This window comes from Cryptomeria japonica, chromosome 11 (genome assembly GCF_030272615.1).
Source record: "Cryptomeria japonica chromosome 11, Sugi_1.0, whole genome shotgun sequence".
Classification (NCBI taxonomy): domain Eukaryota; kingdom Viridiplantae; phylum Streptophyta; class Pinopsida; order Cupressales; family Cupressaceae; genus Cryptomeria; species Cryptomeria japonica.
In genome coordinates, this window is record NC_081415.1 from 8,483,869 (window position 1) to 8,503,688 (window position 19,820).

Sequence of the window (19,820 nt, forward strand, 5' to 3'; positions counted from 1 at the left end):
ACCAAATGTTTTTTGCAGGTTGAAGACAGTATCAAGAGCTCTCAAAGAAAAATTCAGATCTATTGGAGCATAGTTTAATTTTCTATGAATTTTTTATGAATTTTCATAAAAAATTAATTTTGAGAGCAAATGAGCGAATTTTTTAGATTTTTGGAAATCTCTCATAATTATACACAGGATCTGTTCTTTTTGATTTTAATTTTGATGCAAAATATTTCCTAAAAAATTGGATCTTTAAAAATTAGGGTTTTTCATTGTTTTGATCAGATCTCACAAACGGCTTTGAATTTTGACATCAAATTTGTTTTTCAAGTCAAGAACATTCTCAGAGATTGGCAGTAAAAAATTTAGAGTATTTGGAGCATATTTGAAATTTCTATGAATTTTTTATGTATTTTCATGAAAAATTAATTTTGAGAGCAAATTAGTGAATTTTTTGGATTTTCTTATATTTTTGGAAAGCTCTCTGATTTATACATAGACTCCGTTTTTTTTAATTTTAAATTTGATGCAAAATCATTCCTAAAAAATTGGATCTTTGAAAATTAGGGTTTTGCATTATTTTGCTCATATCTCACAAACTGCTAGGATTTGTTGTAGGAATTTTTTTATGCAGGTTTGGAAGACCATCAGGAGTGTCCAGTAAAAATTCTAGATTTTTTGCATCCATTTTTCATTTTATATGAATTTTTAATGATTTTTCATAAAAAATTAATTTTTGGAGCAAATTAGCAATTTTTTTGGATTTTTTTACATTTTTGGAAAGTTTTTGAAATTTTACAGGTGGTCTTTTTTTTTATTTTTATGATGAGTCAGATCTTTGAATTGGTCAACAAAAATATTGTTGAAGGCCCCTATTTCACAAAGTCTTTTGGATCTAAAATTTACCTAACTTGTGTGCTTGCAGGAAGGGGTGAACATTTCAAACAATCCAAACTACTAATAGATCTTTGTTGCAGGACCTTGACAAGGGTTTTTGATCTTTCATTATGTGCCTTGTTTTCATAGATTAGCAAACACTTCAATTGGTGCACTAAAATTGAACCAGTGTCTTTTGTGTCTTGGGCAATAGGCTCTTTTTGTTTAATCTTTAGAGGGTCTGTCTCCCCGTGTGGTCATTAGGACTACTAGTGAGGAGAGAACAACCCAAGTGGTAGCGAGGAAAACCCACCTCTTCCAAACTACTATAAACAACTGTATTCATGGTGAAAACTATGGATAACGTGTGCTGATTAGTTCATACCGACACTATGTCTCCCCATAAACCCGTTTGATCAAATTTATTTGATCATTTGTAGGGCGTAACCCCTACCAGCTGGGAACCTTCTGTATTTACAGAGCTGAAAGTGGCGCATGTATGGCCACATGAGTGGATGCCCTTACTAGCACCTTTTTGTTTTAGAAGCCAAAATCCTTATAGTTGTTGGGGCAGGAGGTCGGACCTCTGGAGCGACCCACACACATACGGTTCTTAGTAGAGATACAAAGTTCGCCATGAGGAGTTTTCGTGGGGACTGATGCTTGGCTGCCCCGAGAAGTGAGTGTCGAGGGTGGAGCCAGTGGGGTCAAACATCTAAGTATCCGCTCTGAATAGCTAAGCCTCATGTGGGATCAACAACTATTGTCCTGGTCAGCCATAAGAATTGTGTTTGACTTATTTTGAACAATCAAACATTCAAGACCAAACATCAAAACATTGTGTCTTTTGTGTCTTTTGTGTCTTCAAGTGCATGCAAAACATTTTTACATCAAACAACACACTTTTCTTTGAGTCATTTTGAGTCTAAACACTTGCAAACATTGAGTCTTCATCAACACTGTTTCCTCTTGTCACGAAAAATAGTCAAACAATTAGATTTGGTCACTTCACAGATTAGAAAAATTGCACAAAGTTTTCAGAAACGCGTCTGTGTCTGATAGAACCGCGTCTATGTCATCTAAACGTGTATGTGAAGGGTAGAAAGGCGTCTGTGTCTTTTAAACAACATCATGAATAACGAAAGAGCTCATTTGTCAAAGACGGGGATTGGGTGAAGTATTATTATAAAATTAATCTTTAGGATAAGAGAGGTACGCTCTTATCAGCTTTATTCACGCGGGCTGGACAAAAGCTGCTACGACATTCCTAGATTGGGTTGTGACTAGTTTTGAGAACCCTGTGGGAAAAGAGAAGGTGGGTTTGGAGTGTTAGTAGGAGGGTTTTAGAAGTGTTAGGCCTATTTATGCAAAGTTTAGGCTAGGTGGAGCAAGCGTCTTTCAGAAGAAAATATGGTGCATCGGTTTGGCCTAAGTTGTCTTTGCTGCGAGGAGTCTTTGGAAGCCCAGTGCGAGCGTCTTTTTGATATAGATACAGAAGGTCAAAACGCCATTCATGGTTTGTTAGAGGATGTGTTTAGTAAGGAGAGGCACTGGTGTGACGGTTATATTTATGAACCCATCCCGTACCTACTGGTTGATGTTCTGTCATCGAAAGAAGCATGCATGCAGAAAATGGTAGGTTTTGTGAGCGAAGAAGATGCGGAGGCTGTGGGGGGCACGGTTCTGGAGGTGGAAGAGGAGTGGGCCAACATTCTAAGCCCCTATTTCAATCCCGCAGCTATCCTGTCAGATGTAGAGTGTCCAGATTCAGAGGATGAAGCCCAGTTGGCCGCAGTAGCGCTGAGGAACAGGAAGGAGGAGTTTATGGTAGAAGCTTGGGAAGTCTTTCGGGTTGGGGTCATGAATGCAGACATGGGTCCGTTTAGGAGGATGATTCAAAATGAAGATGGTTGGCTTTCAGAAGGTAGCATGGAGAAGGTGGTGACTATTGGAGTGCGGGTGGCCACCATTTTAAGGCTATTGTAATTAGGTTATGTTTTATTTGGTATGGTTTTGTCAAACGAATATATATTATAATCTCCTTTTTGATTAATATAGGGCGCTACCCCCACCTTGATAGCACTTGTTTAAAAAAAATAAAATATATATTGTAGTCACACAAATCTGTCCATTTTAATTAAATGAATATTTTGTATTTATTTGATTAAAAATCCACTAGCCATCAGTTAATTAAATTAATATTTAATTAATTCATCCCCAAACATTCTTCTATTAATTAAATAAATTATTCAATTTATTTTAATTAATTCATTAAATCAAATTCAAATCAATTAAATAAATAAAATCTATTTATTTAATTAAAATCCCCCTTTTCCTCTTTTAAATAAATTAACATTTATTTAAATCATTTTAAACACCCCCCCCACTTGCATTTTCCTACAAATGCAACTTGCACACATTTATTGAAATAAATGAATTTTTATTTTAATAAAATCCTATTTTCCCTCACCCACCAAATCCACTTGCAAATCTAATCCCCTTCTAGATTGTTTTGACCATATTCATCCATTTCACATTTGCACAAGAGTTTATCCATTGGATAAAAGCTTTATTCTTTGAATAAAGAGTTTATTCATTCAACCAACCTTGACTTTAACTCCCAAGGTCATGTCAAGCATTTAATGCTTATTCCCTCCCCTCTCAACCTATCTCACATTGACACTTGTCATCCTGAGATTGGGTTGAAAGCCGTCACATGGATTTGAAATCATTCAATCCCGACCCTTGTTGAGATTACTCAATCTCAACCATCCATTGCTCCATTTTTCCTATAAATAGAGCCCATTTTTTCATAATCCAGATCCTGAAAACTTGTATGCATTTAAGCTATAGGCATTTTAAGAGAGCATTTAGCATAGCAAACTCATGTATTGTCATTTTGGTTAAAATAAATCATTTTAGCATCAATAGCTTAATATTAGCTTTTTATTTCATATTTAAAGCACAATACTAAATCTCAATCCTCCATAAGCATCCATAGTGCAAAAAGTTGCTGAGAGCTACACTATTTTGGAACTTGGAGAGGAGAGGAACAAGGGAGAAAGAAACTAAGAGCATGTTAGGAGGTATTTGGAGATGCCTCATCATGTTTGCTTTGTTAGTTAAGTATGCTTTCATATTTTTAGTGTCTCTCTTGATATGCCTTTTTAGATTAGTTTTTGATTGACTAACACTAACGACTTTTGTATGTCTTTTGTGTTATTTATCTTAGACTAACCTTGTCCATTTAGGAGGGCATCATATATATAATTTAGGTTAGAATTAAATATGTTAATAATATTGCCAATAATATGTATAATATTAAATTGTTTAGTCAAGCCTTAATTATTTTGGATATTTTCTACTATATAAAATATAATTAATAATAGATATGTTTTTTATATGTCATTTGTGTTTTTAATTTTCTAATTGGTGAAAAAACAATTGGATAATAACCAGTTAATAACCATTATTTTAACCCTAACCTTAGCCCTTAGTGAATTAGAAACCTAATTTTAATCCTAATAATAATTATAAAGATTTTATAATTATAATAATTAATAAGAATTGAAGTTAAATCTAAATTGACAGATTAACTAGCATCAAAATATTTTGACCAATTACAATTAAAAAATTGTAATACAATTAAACAATTGTAATCTAAAATTCACCATAATTTTTTTTTTTATGATCGGTAATAGTTATATTTTATTTCTTTAAACTAAAACATACATATGCATTGAACTTCCAAAAAAAGAGAAACCACTCCCTCAAACCACCCCCAACCACCATCCAGTCCTACTGTCTAATACCATGGTATTCTAAAATGTTTACTGTTCAGACCCTACCCACCCCCACATTATCAGAAATCAAAATTACATCTTGCCAAAAGCTTGCTGATAAATTCATCACTTAACAGAATTAAAGATTTAAGTTTTTTAATTGAAAATAAAACATCTAAATAAAAATGTGCCCAAAGGTACCCTAATTCAGCGAGATCCTCTTCTTCCCGCAGAGGCGTGAATCTCCAGTTCTTCCTTCTGCATCCTCGACCACTACCCCTCGCGAAGTTGGTTTTTCTGACTCACCACCGCTTCCACCCTCCGCACCACCCACTGCACCTTGTTTTGCCAATTTTGCAGATAATTTTTGCATGATCAGCCTCCTGTATCTCAACTCCTCCGCCACTTTCTCCCCACCCTCATGTCGAATTTCATCTTCAATATCCATTATTTGGACAAAAAATGTCAACCCTTCCCATCCTCGCTTTGCATCATCTATAAAGCAGGCTTTGGCTTCCTCACGACGGCGAAGGAATTGGATTCGCGAATGCCTCGCCCGCAACTCCCAATTCTCCTTAGGGATGCCTTCAACAAGATTGAAATCCCATCCTAGCACAACCCATTCCAGCAGGGACTCCAAATTTAACAAGTACTCTATTGGAATGATTTTCTTCAACACTTTTCTCATCTCCTCACAGGTGTATCCCAACTCTAGTCCCCACGCCATGATAAGCGAGTAAATATTAGCTCTGCACCTATATCGGTGGCCGATAACTGCCACCTCTTCTCCCAAAACCAGTTGAATTACCTTCAAGAACATTGGATCTTTTGCCAGGAACATCTTCTCAAGCTTCTTGAGGGGGACGGGTCCTCGAAAAGCTAGCATAAGCTTGGAAGACTCCAGAGTGAAATTGGCTTCCATTTCTATACTCGCTGAATAGTTGAAAAGAATTCCGATGAAATCTGTCCAAAAATTGGCTTCACCAACTTACCAACTCTTTTCATTAAATGTGTGGGCATTTTGAAATTAGTATTCAATGCAAAGCACTCCACCATCGCTGCTATTTTAGAGAGCATTTCACAATAAATGCTCATTAACTCGACCTTACACAAAAGAAAAGCTGGCTGTCTGACAAGAAATTTGAATTGTTTGACGTACAAACTTGACAAGTAGTCTTAACTCCAACTAACTATTTCTTTTTTGCAGTCATGCCACCTCACTTCCCCTAGTACGAGCTCACACGCATCATTCGACAACCCATATGCAATAACATTTCCTTCTTTTTTCACATGTGAGATGCAATAATTTTGGAAAGATTTCAACTTTTCACTTATATTATGTACATATTTATTCAATTTCCAGCACGGTGTGTTGCCTTTAATCAAGGCTTGGACTACAATTTGGGAGTCACCCTCCAAGTGTACCTTCGTCACCTTCATATTTATTGCCAGTTCAATTGCTAGTAAGGCTGCCTGAGCCTCCGCCTCATTATTAGTGCCATCTTGTAGCTTTCTTGCACCCGTACATCGGATCTTTCCTTCATCATCACAAACCACACATCCCGCACCTGAAATCCCTAGATTACCTTTTGATGGCCCATCAAAATTTATTTTCACCCACCCTTTCTTTGGTTTTGCCATTTCACCGTATCCCCATCCATAGGGAAATTCACAGGATTAACCCTAGGGAACCCATGAACGAGTCTTTTTTTTATGTTTGTTAGTTTGTTTTTACCATTCTATAATTTTTATTGAACCAAGTAAATGAACACATATGAGTACTAGGTGAAACTATATTCTAAATTAATTAAATGTTTTAAACTCATAATCAAGATGAAAGAGGTGTATAATAACTTGTAACTCGTACAATATCAAAAGTAGAGCACTTTTTCTTTTAAATCTAAATTGAGCAAATACAATTTAATTTTCATCATCTCATTGATACAATAATAGTACTTTTGAGTGTAACATAAAACATTTATGAAAATAATTTAAAATGCATCAAAAAGTATATATTGAATTTATGAACACATATAAATATGAATATTAGGTGAAATATATTCTAAATTTATTAAATGTTTTAAACTTATAATCAAGATGAAAGGAGTGTTTATTAAATGCGGAGCACTTATTTTTTTTCACCTAATTTCAATAATAAAGGTAAAATTTATTAGTTTAATTAAAACATACTAACTACTATTTGAATGACCTAAAAATTTGCCTAAAAAAATTCATGTAGAAAGTGGATCCGAGAAATCAGATAATAAGATGCAAATTATTTGAGCCAATTAGATTGAAGAAAAACAATTTCAATAAATTGAAAACTTAAATATCATGCATCTTAACTATTAAAAACATTAAAAAAAACACATAGATATAAATAATTCATAAATTGGTGGAGAAATAATTCAATAATAACGAGTTAATGAAAATACTAATAACTATGTTCTATGAGTTAATAAAATTGCACAATGGAATTGATTTTTTTTTAATTTTTTAATTTTCCGAAAATACATCGAATGAACAGGTCATTCAAGCGCCCTCGTACATGACCACAGATTGAAGACCCCCAGCGCTTCTTGTAGCAGACGCTTAGAGCACACTGTTCCTCGAGGGGCTTGCCTATCGACTGTTCGCGCAGAGAAGTGGTTCATTTTTTCAGCCTTTTTAGGGCTTCGAAGATGTGAGGCTCCTCAGCAAGGTTTTTCCGACGGGAGACCCTCTTGTTTTGGTACGCGTAGTTTGAAACTCCGAGCTTTGCTGCTACTCTGTTGGGGGCTCTGCAGGGTTATAAGCTTGAGGTAAATGATCCCTACTTATTTATTTTTTTAGGGTTAAATGAGCGATACTTTTCTTATAAATTTTGATATCACTTTGTACAATAATTATTGTAAGTTGGCATTCTAAAAAACTTTTCAGATTTGTAAAACAAATGAAATTGAGGATTAAATGAATTGGTTAATCTTTATATAAATGATACAGATCTGTAAAACAGAGATTTTTTTTGGTTTAACAGACCATGAAGATTTATTTTCTAAATTTTTTACAGGCATTTGTTGCATTTTACCGTGTCGTTTTGTGTGAAGTTTAACCGCTTCCTAAATGAACAGTGCTTTCCTTATAATTTTCTTTTTGGAAAAAATATTAACTGGAAACCAATATTTTTATTTAAGGCTCCAAAAATCTTTTCTCAAGATCAAGAATCCGGTAGGGCTCAATTTAAAGGGTTAAATGAAAAGTGTTTTTCTTGTATCGATTTGATGTTAGTTGTCTGTAACTTTTGTTTTGAAACAGGCAACCAAGATTAAGAATCCAGTGGGATTTTACTTATATTACTTTTCCTTTATTGTGAATATATTGGAGCAGTTGGGAGCGTCACTAGAAGCAGCTGGGAGTACTTTTCCCAGCAACACTGTCCATTTTTCTCCTCGACACTATTGAAACTTCCAACTCTTTGAATACTAGCAACTCAAGTTCTTTCTCTGCGGCCAATTTTGTTTTAGTTCTTTCATTTCTAAATTGTTCAATGGCTCTTCCAATATCTCACCATTTATATAATGGGAACTATCAATATTTATAGCCGTGTTTGTGAAAGAAGCTAGTTTTCTGGTTGGAGATTAAGTAAGAAATATGATAAGCGAAGGGAAGCAACAGTTTGCGCAAGAGAATCAGAAACAGCAAGAGTGCATTATGAAGATGGCGAGCGACAGAAAGTTAGCTTCTGTCAACAACACAGCTATTAGTATGGATAGTTCCCATTATATAACCACGACATGTTGGAAGACCCGTTGAACAATTTGGAAATGTTAGAACTAAACAAAAGTGGCAGCAGCAGAAATAACTTGAGTTGGAAGTTTCGATTAGGCGACTTCCAATTCAAGTTCTTTATAATAATTGTGAATGATTGGCAAACGACATTGCAAAAAATCTTTCATTTCTGCAAAACAAATAAAATTGAGGGTTAATTGAATTGTACATGTTAATCTTTCATAAAATGGCATCCAGAAAACTTCTCAGATCTGTAAAACATGGCATTTCTTCATCGAATTTTCTGTGGTTTAACAAGAACATAAAGATTTAACTCTGGGAATTTTTTCAAAAAATTGATTTGTTTTACGATTTTCAAAAACTGTACAACACATCATTTTGTGTAGAGTTTAGCTAATGAACAGTTATTCTTTTTGATGTTAATTGTCTGTAATTTTCGTTTTGAAAAAAAAATATTAACTGGAAACCAATATTTTTATTTAAGGCTGCAGAAATCTTTTCTCAAAATCAAGAATCCAGTAGGATTTACTTTAGAGGATTAAATGAACAGTGGTTTTCTTTTATCGATTCGATGTTCTGTAATTTTCGTTTCGAAAAAAAAACACTAACAGGCAACCAAGATCAAGAATCCAGTGGAATTAAATTTAGATCTGCTTTTCGTTTATTGTGAATAATATTGGAGCAATTGTGAGCGTCGCTTGCAGCAGCCGGGACCATTTTTGTAATACTTTTATTGAAGCAGCTGAGAGTACTTTTCCTGCAAACACTGTCCATTTTTCATAGGTACTTGGTTTGCTTTCCATATGGCTTCGCCTGTGATCTTTGCCACCGCATCAACTTCTATGGTCTTCCCCCTTCATTTTGAATAGCCTTTCGATCTACTCTGCCATGGTCTCTTCTCTGCATTGACATTGAATACCAAATCTGCAAGACATTTTGCCGCTGCCAATGAAGCTTCCCAATGTCTCATAGTATAGTCTCTTCTCAAATACAAGAAGCTTCTGGAGGTAAACTAAACCCAGAAAGCCCAACCCTTCGATCTCCATCAAAATTGAGAGGCAGATCCGACGTCTGTAAACCTTCTCAATTTCCAATCTTGTGTACTAACATTATAGAGCCCTCTGTCTGTGCGTTGTTCGCCAGAGCCATCTTTAGTCCAATCCCACACTACTTCCAATGTCATCCTTGCTCCGATTTTCCATAGTTTGCTGAAAGATCAATAACCCCATTCGTTTCTCCGTTTATGTGTGTCACAGAATAATTTATATATTTATTATAAGAAAATATATCCTTAACAATAACTCTATTTATTTAAAATCTAATCTTAAAAATGTAGTGTAGTTAACTTCAATCAAAATCAATGTTTGATCATATGTTTTGGTTTACCCCTTTCGCTTCTCCATTTATGTGTGTCACAGAATAATTTATATATTTATTATAAGAAAATATATCCTTAACAATATTTCTATTTATTTAAAATCTAATCTTAAAAATGTAGTGTAGTTAACTTCAATCAAAATCAATGTTTGATCATATGTTTTGGTTTAGTTAGAAAGTTTTGTTGATAATAACTGATTATCCTTTAGATGCCCGTGCTAGTCATAAATAAATCAATTCGGTAAATACACCCTTCCTAATTATTAAAATTTTAACTTACTTTTCTTCTTTCCTTGTTGAAAACCCTAACCTCTTCTTTTAATGTTGCCGCAGCGTCCATGAACACCATGTTATGTGTCAAACTGTTTGTAGTTGCAGTATCTCCCGTGACCTCTAATCTATGCTGGAAACTGTTTGCTATACACACATTCCATTTTCGCAATGTTTTTACAAGTGAAGCTCATTCGCAGACCCTCTTTTCACAATTTGCCTCCACCAAGCTTAAACCGTCTGAGGCCGAGATCACTCGGATTTTCAAGTCGCAATCCCATTTGCAGAAGCTTCAAACCCCCCACAAGGTAGAGCAGTTTATTCATTCCTTTAAAAAGCGCGGCTTCAATGAAGTCCAAATTTCTAAAATATTGAGGAATCAACCCGGAGTAATTGAACTTGCAGAAACAAAATTGGAAGCGGCGATCAAATTGCTGGAATATTTCGGTGTTGTGGATCGAAATCTGACCAGGTTTTTAACGATCAATTCACGCATTTTACGTTTTAGCGCCAAGAACCTTCTTTCCAAAATGGAGTTTCTGAAGAATGTTTTTCAGTCCCATGATGTACTCGTTAAAGCCCTGTTAAGAACAAGAACATCGAGACTTTTCAGTTCTAGCTTGGAGAAGACAATGAAGCCCTCGCTTGCTTACTGGAAAGGATGGGGTTTTTCTGAGACGGAGCTCTTAAGCTTGTTAGAGTCATTTCCGGATCTTCTCTCACGCATGTCCCTAACACCCGGACAGGTGGATCTCATCAACAAAATTGGCGCTGAAAAAGAGAGCAAGATGTTCAAATATGTTGTAGGTAAAGTGGCTATGAGCCGCGTTGAAACGTTAGAGGCCAAGATAGAGAATCTCAAACTCTGCGGGCTCTCGGCTGAAGAAACCTGGCAAGTACTTGGAGCTGTCCCTCTAATCTTGTGTTTCTCCAAGAAAAATGTTAGTGAAAAGATGAATTTTCTAGTTAATAACATGGAGCTCTCTGCAAATTATGTAGTGAAGTATCCTAAGTTCTTGCAAATCAGTTTGGAAAAGACTATGAGACCCAGGTTTCTGGTTTGGCAGAAAATCAAATCCATCGATGCCCTCAACCTTTCTATTTACACATTATTGAGGATGTCAGAGACAAGGTTTGTTGACAGAATTATAAAAGAGCATCCTGAATCTGAAACACTCTGGAGAATTTATGAAAATGCCATCTCTAATGCCTCCAACAACACAAAGAGCTCTACAAAACATAATTTGGGATGAAGAAAGTGAGATTTAGGTCTCAAAAACCACAAGAAATTTATTGATCTCATCTTTGGCAGAAGATAGACAAACCCTCTCCATCCAGGTGTTGGCCGTGAGCAATTGACATTCCTATGTTGGTATTCCCTCTGCCCTGCTCTCTGTGTCTAGTTGATCTTCAGGCAAGGTATGCATTATAGTTGTGTGAGGCAATTGCTATCATTGCAGTCATTGAAGTGTAATGTAATTGGTGAATATTTAATAGATGAAGTTTTTTCGACATCTGAAAGTCATCTCTGAAATTTTATCATTATGTTCCAAATGGGAATTATGCTATGGCAAGGAGTGAGCAATTAATAATTATACTTCAGGCAAGGTATGCATTATAGTTGTGTGAGGCAATTGCTATCATTGCAGTCATTGAAGTGTAATGTAATTGGTGAATATTTAATAGATGAAGTTTTTTCAACATCTGAAAGTCATCTCTGAAATTTTATCATTATGTTCCAAATGGGAATTATGGGAATTACGCTGTGTGTCTAGTTGATCTTCAGGCAAGCTATGCATTATAGTTGCGTGAGGCAATTGCTATCATTGCAGTCATTGAAGTGTAATGTAATTGGTGAATATTTAATAGATGAAGTTTTTTCAACATCTGAAAGTCATCTCTGAAATTTTATCATTATGTTCCAAATGGGAATTATGCTATGGCAAGGAGTGAGCAATTAATAATTATACATGATGCTCAGCAAACAAGTTTTCCAGCTCCCAGATTTTTGGAGAAATTGTAATTATGGGTTGTTAATGCATGATAGCTTCGGTAAGATAAATGATTGAATGAGAGATAAATGAAGTCTTTCATTCAATCATTTATCCTATCGATAAACTATCAGGAAAACTTCAAGCTATTTCATTTGATGATAATTCTTCATTTGTACATGTCCAATCTACTTGGTCGATCAATGTTCAAACTATCGATAATCATATCATAGCATAGTATACCGATTAATATCGGTTTGCATTATAACTGTGATCACCGATTATTATTGGGTTAACCATGTATCCCGTTTTATATCGGTTGATTTCTCAACAGTAAACAAATGATGATTATCGGATTGTTATCGGGTGGCAAAGCATACACCACTTGATATCTAACTATTAGTTAAGTGATTGGTATCGGTTAACAAGTCACTTAGACACCGATTGACATCGGTTAACATGTCACGTAAATACCGATTGACATCGGTTATCATGCCACGTAAATACCGATTGGCATTGGATACTAAGTTACGTAGACCCCGATTAGTATCGGGCTGTTGATTAAAATAAACACCGATTGGTAATCAAAAGGTGCGATCAAGTAATGTCTTGATCGGTCATGTCCATAAGACATGATCGGTCAAGGCATTGCTTGATCCTCCCCTCTTGTATATATATACCAATCGATATTTAGTTGGAAGTCAGTTAATAATTGGCTTTAAGCAGAGTTTTGTAACCGACACTGACTACGTCAATTTCAAGCTCAGGCACGACAAATTTTTAAAACCGTATGGGATTTTTATGTTTCCAGTTCAGATTAACATCAAATTACATGAATAAAGAATGCAAATTCTCTCAAAAATCTGGAATAACTTGTTTAAATATCAATGGACTAGTAGCTGTATTGCACCTAGGAGATATCCAATTCGAGAAACTGCTAATGATTCAATAAATCTGAGATCATTCATAGATGAAACAAATTGCCGAAGGTTTAAAGAAGCGGCTGCTAAATAAAAATATGCTGAAAATGAAGATGACTATTATAAGTTTTCGTGTTTAGGATTTTTAATAATGTTTTGAGTTTTTGAAATAAGAGGGTCCAAGTTTGACGAGTCTCAGACGAGTTCTACCAAATAGGCAAAAAGGTAGAAGGCTCTTCAGGTTTCTGACAAAATTTTGTGAGTTGACTGAATCGAGGTAGCAAAACTTGCTGCTGCTAGCTCAGCTCAGGACATTTGCAAGTCTACCACGGATGCGTGGTTTCTCTCAGTGTTACTCTGAGTTTTGGGAACGGTTGGATGGGCTTTAGAGATGAGAATTTTTTTTCCAGATTTTGTGGATGGTGTAAAAATAATACGTAAAAAATAATATTTGAAAATTTAAGTACAAAAATGAGTACGGTAAGTTCTATAAACAATGAAAACTCAAACTTGCACAAAATTGTACTGCTGTACAACATTTTGTAGACAGAATCTTATGGTGTCCACCTCTGTCTGAAGCACCTTGATTGGAAATTGTACCGTTAATCAAGATACTCCATATTGCCACAGACTGGATGCCCCATTCCGGGGAATGACCCACAAACCCCAGGGATGTGCCCATATTCTATACATCTTTAAGCATGCTTGCAATTTTCATAGCAAATGCCTCTTACTATACTGATTAAGCAATCTACTGCCACTTTTTTGATGTCCTGTGGTGGGATTCTGCCGACTCTCTCCTGGCTATATACAAGTATGAATGCAGTCTCACATGCATCTGACAGTGAAAACCGTTTTCATTCTCTGTTATCAAATAGTTACATTTTTGCAAACGTGGTCTTGTGTGCATATATGACTTCTTGTTTGTGTATTACCATGATCAATTAGTGTAGATACATTTAATCCATTAATACAAACAAAAAATTTAAACTGGCATATTTGAAAATGGACATATTAATGCACAACAAATAGGAATCTGCAAAATTGTTTTGATGACAGCACCCAAAAATAAAATTTGTAGTAGCTCATGTAAGTGTTGAAAATGAACTTCTATGCATGCTATCAACAGAGATTTGGAAAATGTCTTCACGCCAAAGTGATCGATCTAAAATTCTTAGTCACTAAGGAAGACTTTAACTTAGAACGGACCCGTAAACATGCCCACCTTCAAGATGCTGTATCCCATCCCACCTTCATAATTCTGAAAAAGAAAATTAAAAACTATCTGTAGCTATCTGCGAGATTGTAATAATGGAGTATTTGCTTTACCAGAACAAAACGTTGGGAGATAAGTGTCTCAGCGATTAGTTTCAGAGAACTGGAGAAAGAAAGTAATGTAGACCTGTGACATTGATGAAATTAACATATGTTTTTAGATGCTGGCGCTGTTACCAAAGATTGATGCAGATCTCTCCCATGCAAATTACAATGTAGGGTAGTCTTCTCATAGCTTATGTATGATAATAATTTTGCATTTACATGGACTTCAATTATAAATTTATAATACAACAATACTGGAAAGAATTGTAGACATCGAGTCACGCTTCTAATGATAGCCAAGATTCAAGCTCAATTGGGCACTGTAATGTATGAAATGACTACTCGATTATGTTTTCATGATTATGTCTAAACCTTCTTGTGTGCATGATAATTAAACAATGATCATTATTTTTAGTTTTGGAATCTTGATAAGGCTGAACAAAAAGATGACTTTGGCATATGTTCCACTATATGAGAAGTAGATTTGAAGAAATGTTTCCTTGAAGCCATTGATTTAAATCTGGATTCTCTTTAGAGTGAACTAGTTTGAGTACCTTATTGAGAAAATTTGAGCCAATTGCAAACTTCCTTCAATGCCTAACTTCTTTCAGTGTTAGACTAGTTGCAGTGAAGGTTCTCCAAGGATCGACAACGAATCCTTTGTTGACAAAGAGCTTATCATCCAAAGGGGGAGGGCCTGCAACTTACATCACTAGTTTTAAACAATTATTGAGGCCTCCCATAAGCTTGTTGTAAATTAAACTCTTTGCCATTATTTTGACTATATCTCTGATTCCCTCAGCGTTCAAAAGGGCAACCACAAACATGAAGGATATATCTAAATTCACTTGATGATGCATTATCATCGGCTTTTTCTCCCCAAACTCACTAGATTGCATGAAGCACGACAGCACTTCAAGTCTTAAAGACAATTATAAACTAGTTTTCGTGATGGTCCCAATAAAAACCATTCGCCTGTTGTTGCACAACAAACAAACTGGATAGTCCATTAAGGAATGCAAAATCTTGGAAAGGAAGGAAAATGGTGGATTAACAAAATTGAAGAAGGGTGGAGTATTTACTATTGGAAATGCCAATCTCTTCCCAAATCTGATGTAGAGGATATTGGTCTTGATCAATTCTAGAGGGATAATATCAACCTCTTTCCCAAACTAAGTCCACAATCTACTCACTTTGTTCTATACTCAACCTTCACTAGGCTTCGTTAAATGCACTCAACTAGGGATTCCAACTCCAAAGGCTTATCCAACACGTGCAAAGGTCACAACACACTCACATCAACTTGACTCAAGGTTCTGCACTCATCAAACTTAGGGTTCTAACTTCATTACACCCGAACTACTTTATAAGGCTTATTCCAACTAGCCCTACCAAATGGGTATTTGCAACTTAACAACCAATTATTCCAAAACACTTGCCCAAAAAATTACATATTCAGACACCCATTTGGGAGTTTTACAACATAACCAAAATTCAGATATAGGTACTTTGGACCATCTGTACCAACCAGCACCTTGGTACACCTAAAAGTAGCCCAATAAGCCCACTTTTCTAAAGAAACTACCTCAAATACTCTTCACCAAGACTCCACACCCCAAAACAATCTTACTAAAGGATGCAAATCAACAAATTTTCAAGGTTTTAGACAGTGCCATGAACATTTACACTCCTAAACACAAAATCCTCCTTTTTAGGACTACAAACTAAGGCTTTCTCAATCTCACCCCTCAAATCACTTCAAGACTCCAACAATGGAGCAAACACATTCCATATGACATGCATAAACTCAAACAACCATAAAAACACCCACTCATTCAATGGTTTCACTCAACTCCACACATGGCACCAAAAATTCGCTTAACACACAATTCCTCACCACTCTTCACACTAGGGTTTTACCATCACATCTCCATGGCCATACCTGCACTCCAGCTGTTAGAATAGGCTATAATACAACTTTCCAGATCCATTCCACAAGAAATTGTGGATACATAAAGTGGAATGGGTCAATCCTTCATTGTGACCCTCAAACCCTTACAAAATTGTCAAATATGGCATAATTTAGGACAATCAACAATATATGCACAAAAAGGATTGATTAAGCCTTCAAACCAATGCCAAATCAGTGTTAGAACATTTACCTATCACTTCCAATGAAAATCCAATCAAATATTGCCCTGTACGGACTATTGCAACCAAGAAAAAGTTCAAAATTTACACAAAATTGTAGGGAACCGTTTTTTTCATTGGCAAGAACTCTTTGTTTTACAAGAGCAGACCTTCAACCATCAACAAAAACCTTCTCCAGGCGTGAACATGAGTATTTAAACTTGTTCCATGCCCATTCAATCAACTTCAACCTCCTAACGAACTTTTAAACTAAACATGATCGTTAGAATTCAAATTTGATAAACGAACTTTTAAACTAAACATGACCATTAGAATTCAAATTTGATAACTTTAACAAGTTGTTTCATGACAACCTTACATTGCTTGACCTTTTACATCATTTGATTAAGCAACACACCTAATTGGATTCAAAATCACCTAAAACATGATCTTCACAACAATAAGGAGCATTTTTACATATATTTGCTCATATGATAACTTTGTGACTCAACTAGACAACTTTTGAAAACAATGACACATGAACCCTACACATTACAACATGGACCATAAATGGTCTTATTACATCAGAAAATGATCAAAATGACCTTATTACATGTCATCTAGACTCAAATTGACACAACATTTACTCATGTGGTCTCATAGGACCCTTGGGTGCTCCTGCACCATACAACCCCTTACAAAAAGTCTCGTCACAAGAGAATTTATTGAAAAGGGGTCTTCCTCGTACTCCATTCATCCTCCTTGTGGGTCTTCTACTGTCCTGGCCATAACAAGAAAAATCCTTTCCAATTCCATCATGCATTTGCACACTAGATTGCTGTAACAACTCCTTTCTTCTTTCACCAACCTGTGACCTACCCCTGCATCAAATTTGCATGGAATACTATTCCTCCAATATTTCTCAACAGTTCTTGGCTAGTTGTACTCATGACTTGGCTGTCTAGAGCCACCATCAACTTGCAAAACAAAACATAAATGTTGTCCCACTCCCTTGGACACAATAAGAACCATACCAACACTTGGTTTGCCTTTCAAGGAACATTCTATGCTCCCAACCATCACACTAATATGATCGTCAACCAAAGTACCTTGTCTCAGACCTTGCATCGAGGTCTCCATAGGCTTCTTCACTTTATGACTGTTACAAACTTCAATCTGCTGCTCACATGACTGCTCAACACCATGCTTACCCTTGTCCATAGTTCATTCATCACCAGGAACACTTGCATTCAACAACTCTTTTCTTCCCATGAAAATAACTTTGGAAGTGTTAGAAACTTCATCATCTTGCAAAAAATGTAACACAAAAACTTTCCCATCCTCAAGACATTATTAAAACAATCATACATAGTCTCCCTAGCATATTGCCATGGTCTACCCAAGATCAAATGACAACAATCCATTGGTAATATGTCACACAAGACTCTATCCTGATATTCCCCAATCTTAAAATCAACATAAGATTGCTCATTAACCAAAAGTGATTGCTTAGATCATTCACTCAAGATGCTTTATAAGGATTTTGATGTGGCAATCTTGCTAATTGAAGCTTATCGACCATTTCTTGAGAAACAATATTGTCTTGAGAACAAGAATCAATAATCATTTTACATACCTTACCCTTACTTTTGCAATAGATTTTGAAGAGAGATTTCCTTGGTGTCTTTTGCTACTCCTTTGGTACTTTCAATAGTGTTCTCCGAAACATCAGCATCTCACCAACCTCTGAAGTCACTGTGACTGGGTTACGAGGTGTAACATCTTCACCTTCATCTTCTTGTACTAGCTGCACTGTGATCGGGTTACAAGGTGTAAGATCTTCACCTCCATCTTCTTGTACTAGTTGCACTCTTTTCTCACTTTTCCTCTTAAAATTTGAAGGTTTCTCAGGACATTTGAATGATTGATGTCCTACCTCATTGCAATGATAACATCTGCTTGTGAACACACTTGAACCTCTACTCGATCCAGATCCAAATTTTCACCCTCCTGTAAATCCACCTCTTTGGTCTGCACTTGACTCTTTGTTCTTGCTGCCATCTCCTTGTCCTTGATTCTCAGTGATCTGCCTAGAGCCTCTTCCTCTATTAGCATTACCTCTACCACCACCTTGTCTTTCTTGTTTCCTCTTAACTCTTTCCTTAGCCTTGATTGCAAGCTGAAAACATTCACCCAATTTCTTAGGAACATTAAACCCTATCTCATCTTGTATGTTATACCTCAACCCGTTCAAATACCTTGCTACCTTTTCTTTTTCATCCTCTAAACCACCTCTAATACTTAGCTTGTGGAATTGCTCAGTATAAGTCATCACACCAAGATCTTTTTGTTTCAAATTCTGCCTTAACCTTCTGGTTTGAATTGCATAATCAGAAGGAAGAAATTGATTCTTCACCATAGCTGCCATTCTACTCTAAGAAGTAACTTTTGTTCCTCCTTTAGCCACTCTCTCTACTTGCTCACTAGTCCACCATGTCAATGTTGTTCCTCTCAACTTAGTTTTAGCAAACTTTACCTTTTTATCCTCACTCATTTCCTCATACTCAAAGTAGTTTTCTAGGGCATCTATCCACCCCAACACTTCTTCACTATCCATCTTCCCATAGTATATTGACAACTCAATGTTTGTTTTAGTGCCACCACCTTGAACAACCTTAAGTAATCTCACCATTCTCTTCTCATCAAGATCCAACTCCTCTTCATTCCCTCCATGTGGATTCTCATTTGCTTCAACATCTCCTTCTTGATCAACTTGCTCATCCCTTCTAGGATTCCTCTCTAAGGCTTCCAACCTTGCTTGTATTGCTGCATTCTCTCTTCTTACTTGTCTCAGTTCTCTTTCCCTTTATGCATCATGTTCTCTACACTCTCTCAACTCATGCACCTCTCTAGCCATCTGGTTCTTAGGAGGCATCTTCACACACTATCGGGTAAGTGCACAAAGATGGTGGTCAAAAAAGGGGGTATAAGTGGACACTTTTTTTCTGAAATCAGGTGAACCTGAACTTAGAGGCAAAATTTGAAAGTCATCCACTCAAGATATGAAGATAATCAAAGAACAAATATTGTAGTACTCTGAATCTAGTTTTCAAACTACTAAAGTTTTTCAAAATTGGATAAGATTAAGGGGGTCAAATCCTTCGTGCACGAAAAACTGACCCTGTTTTTTTTTTCTTTTCTGAAAAACATAACATAGTGTTTGATGTGCACATCAAAAAAGTCATAGATAGATTTAGTATTTTGACAAATCCTTTGGCAAAAAGATAGTTAAGAGTGAGCACTAGAAGATGTGTATTTTTTTGTAATTTTTTGTTGAGTATTTTTTTTAATGATTTTTCCAATCGAGCACATCCTGAAAATTCGGTACCTGTTCGTGCGCGAAG

The 19,820-nt window shown here is 35.8% G+C and overlaps 1 protein-coding gene across 1 annotated transcript; it reads left to right on the forward strand.

The window, feature by feature from the left end:
• The first annotated feature begins 7,192 nt into the window (after window positions 1-7,192).
• On the forward strand, window positions 7,193-11,567 carry LOC131050731 (transcription termination factor MTERF4, chloroplastic). The gene is made up of 2 exons (XM_057984983.2): window positions 7,193-7,441; window positions 10,119-11,567. The coding sequence occupies exon 2, from the start codon at window positions 10,124-10,126 to the stop codon at window positions 11,306-11,308; it is 1,185 nt and encodes a 394-aa protein (XP_057840966.2). The 5' UTR covers window positions 7,193-7,441; window positions 10,119-10,123; the 3' UTR covers window positions 11,309-11,567.
• Window positions 11,568-19,820: the final 8,253 nt, after the last annotated feature.

Bases quoted from the DNA above. Each gene is read 5' to 3' on its own strand.
- LOC131050731 (XM_057984983.2), top strand. From the start codon at position 10,124: ATGAACACCATGTTATGTGTCAAACTGTTTGTAGTTGCAGTATCTCCC.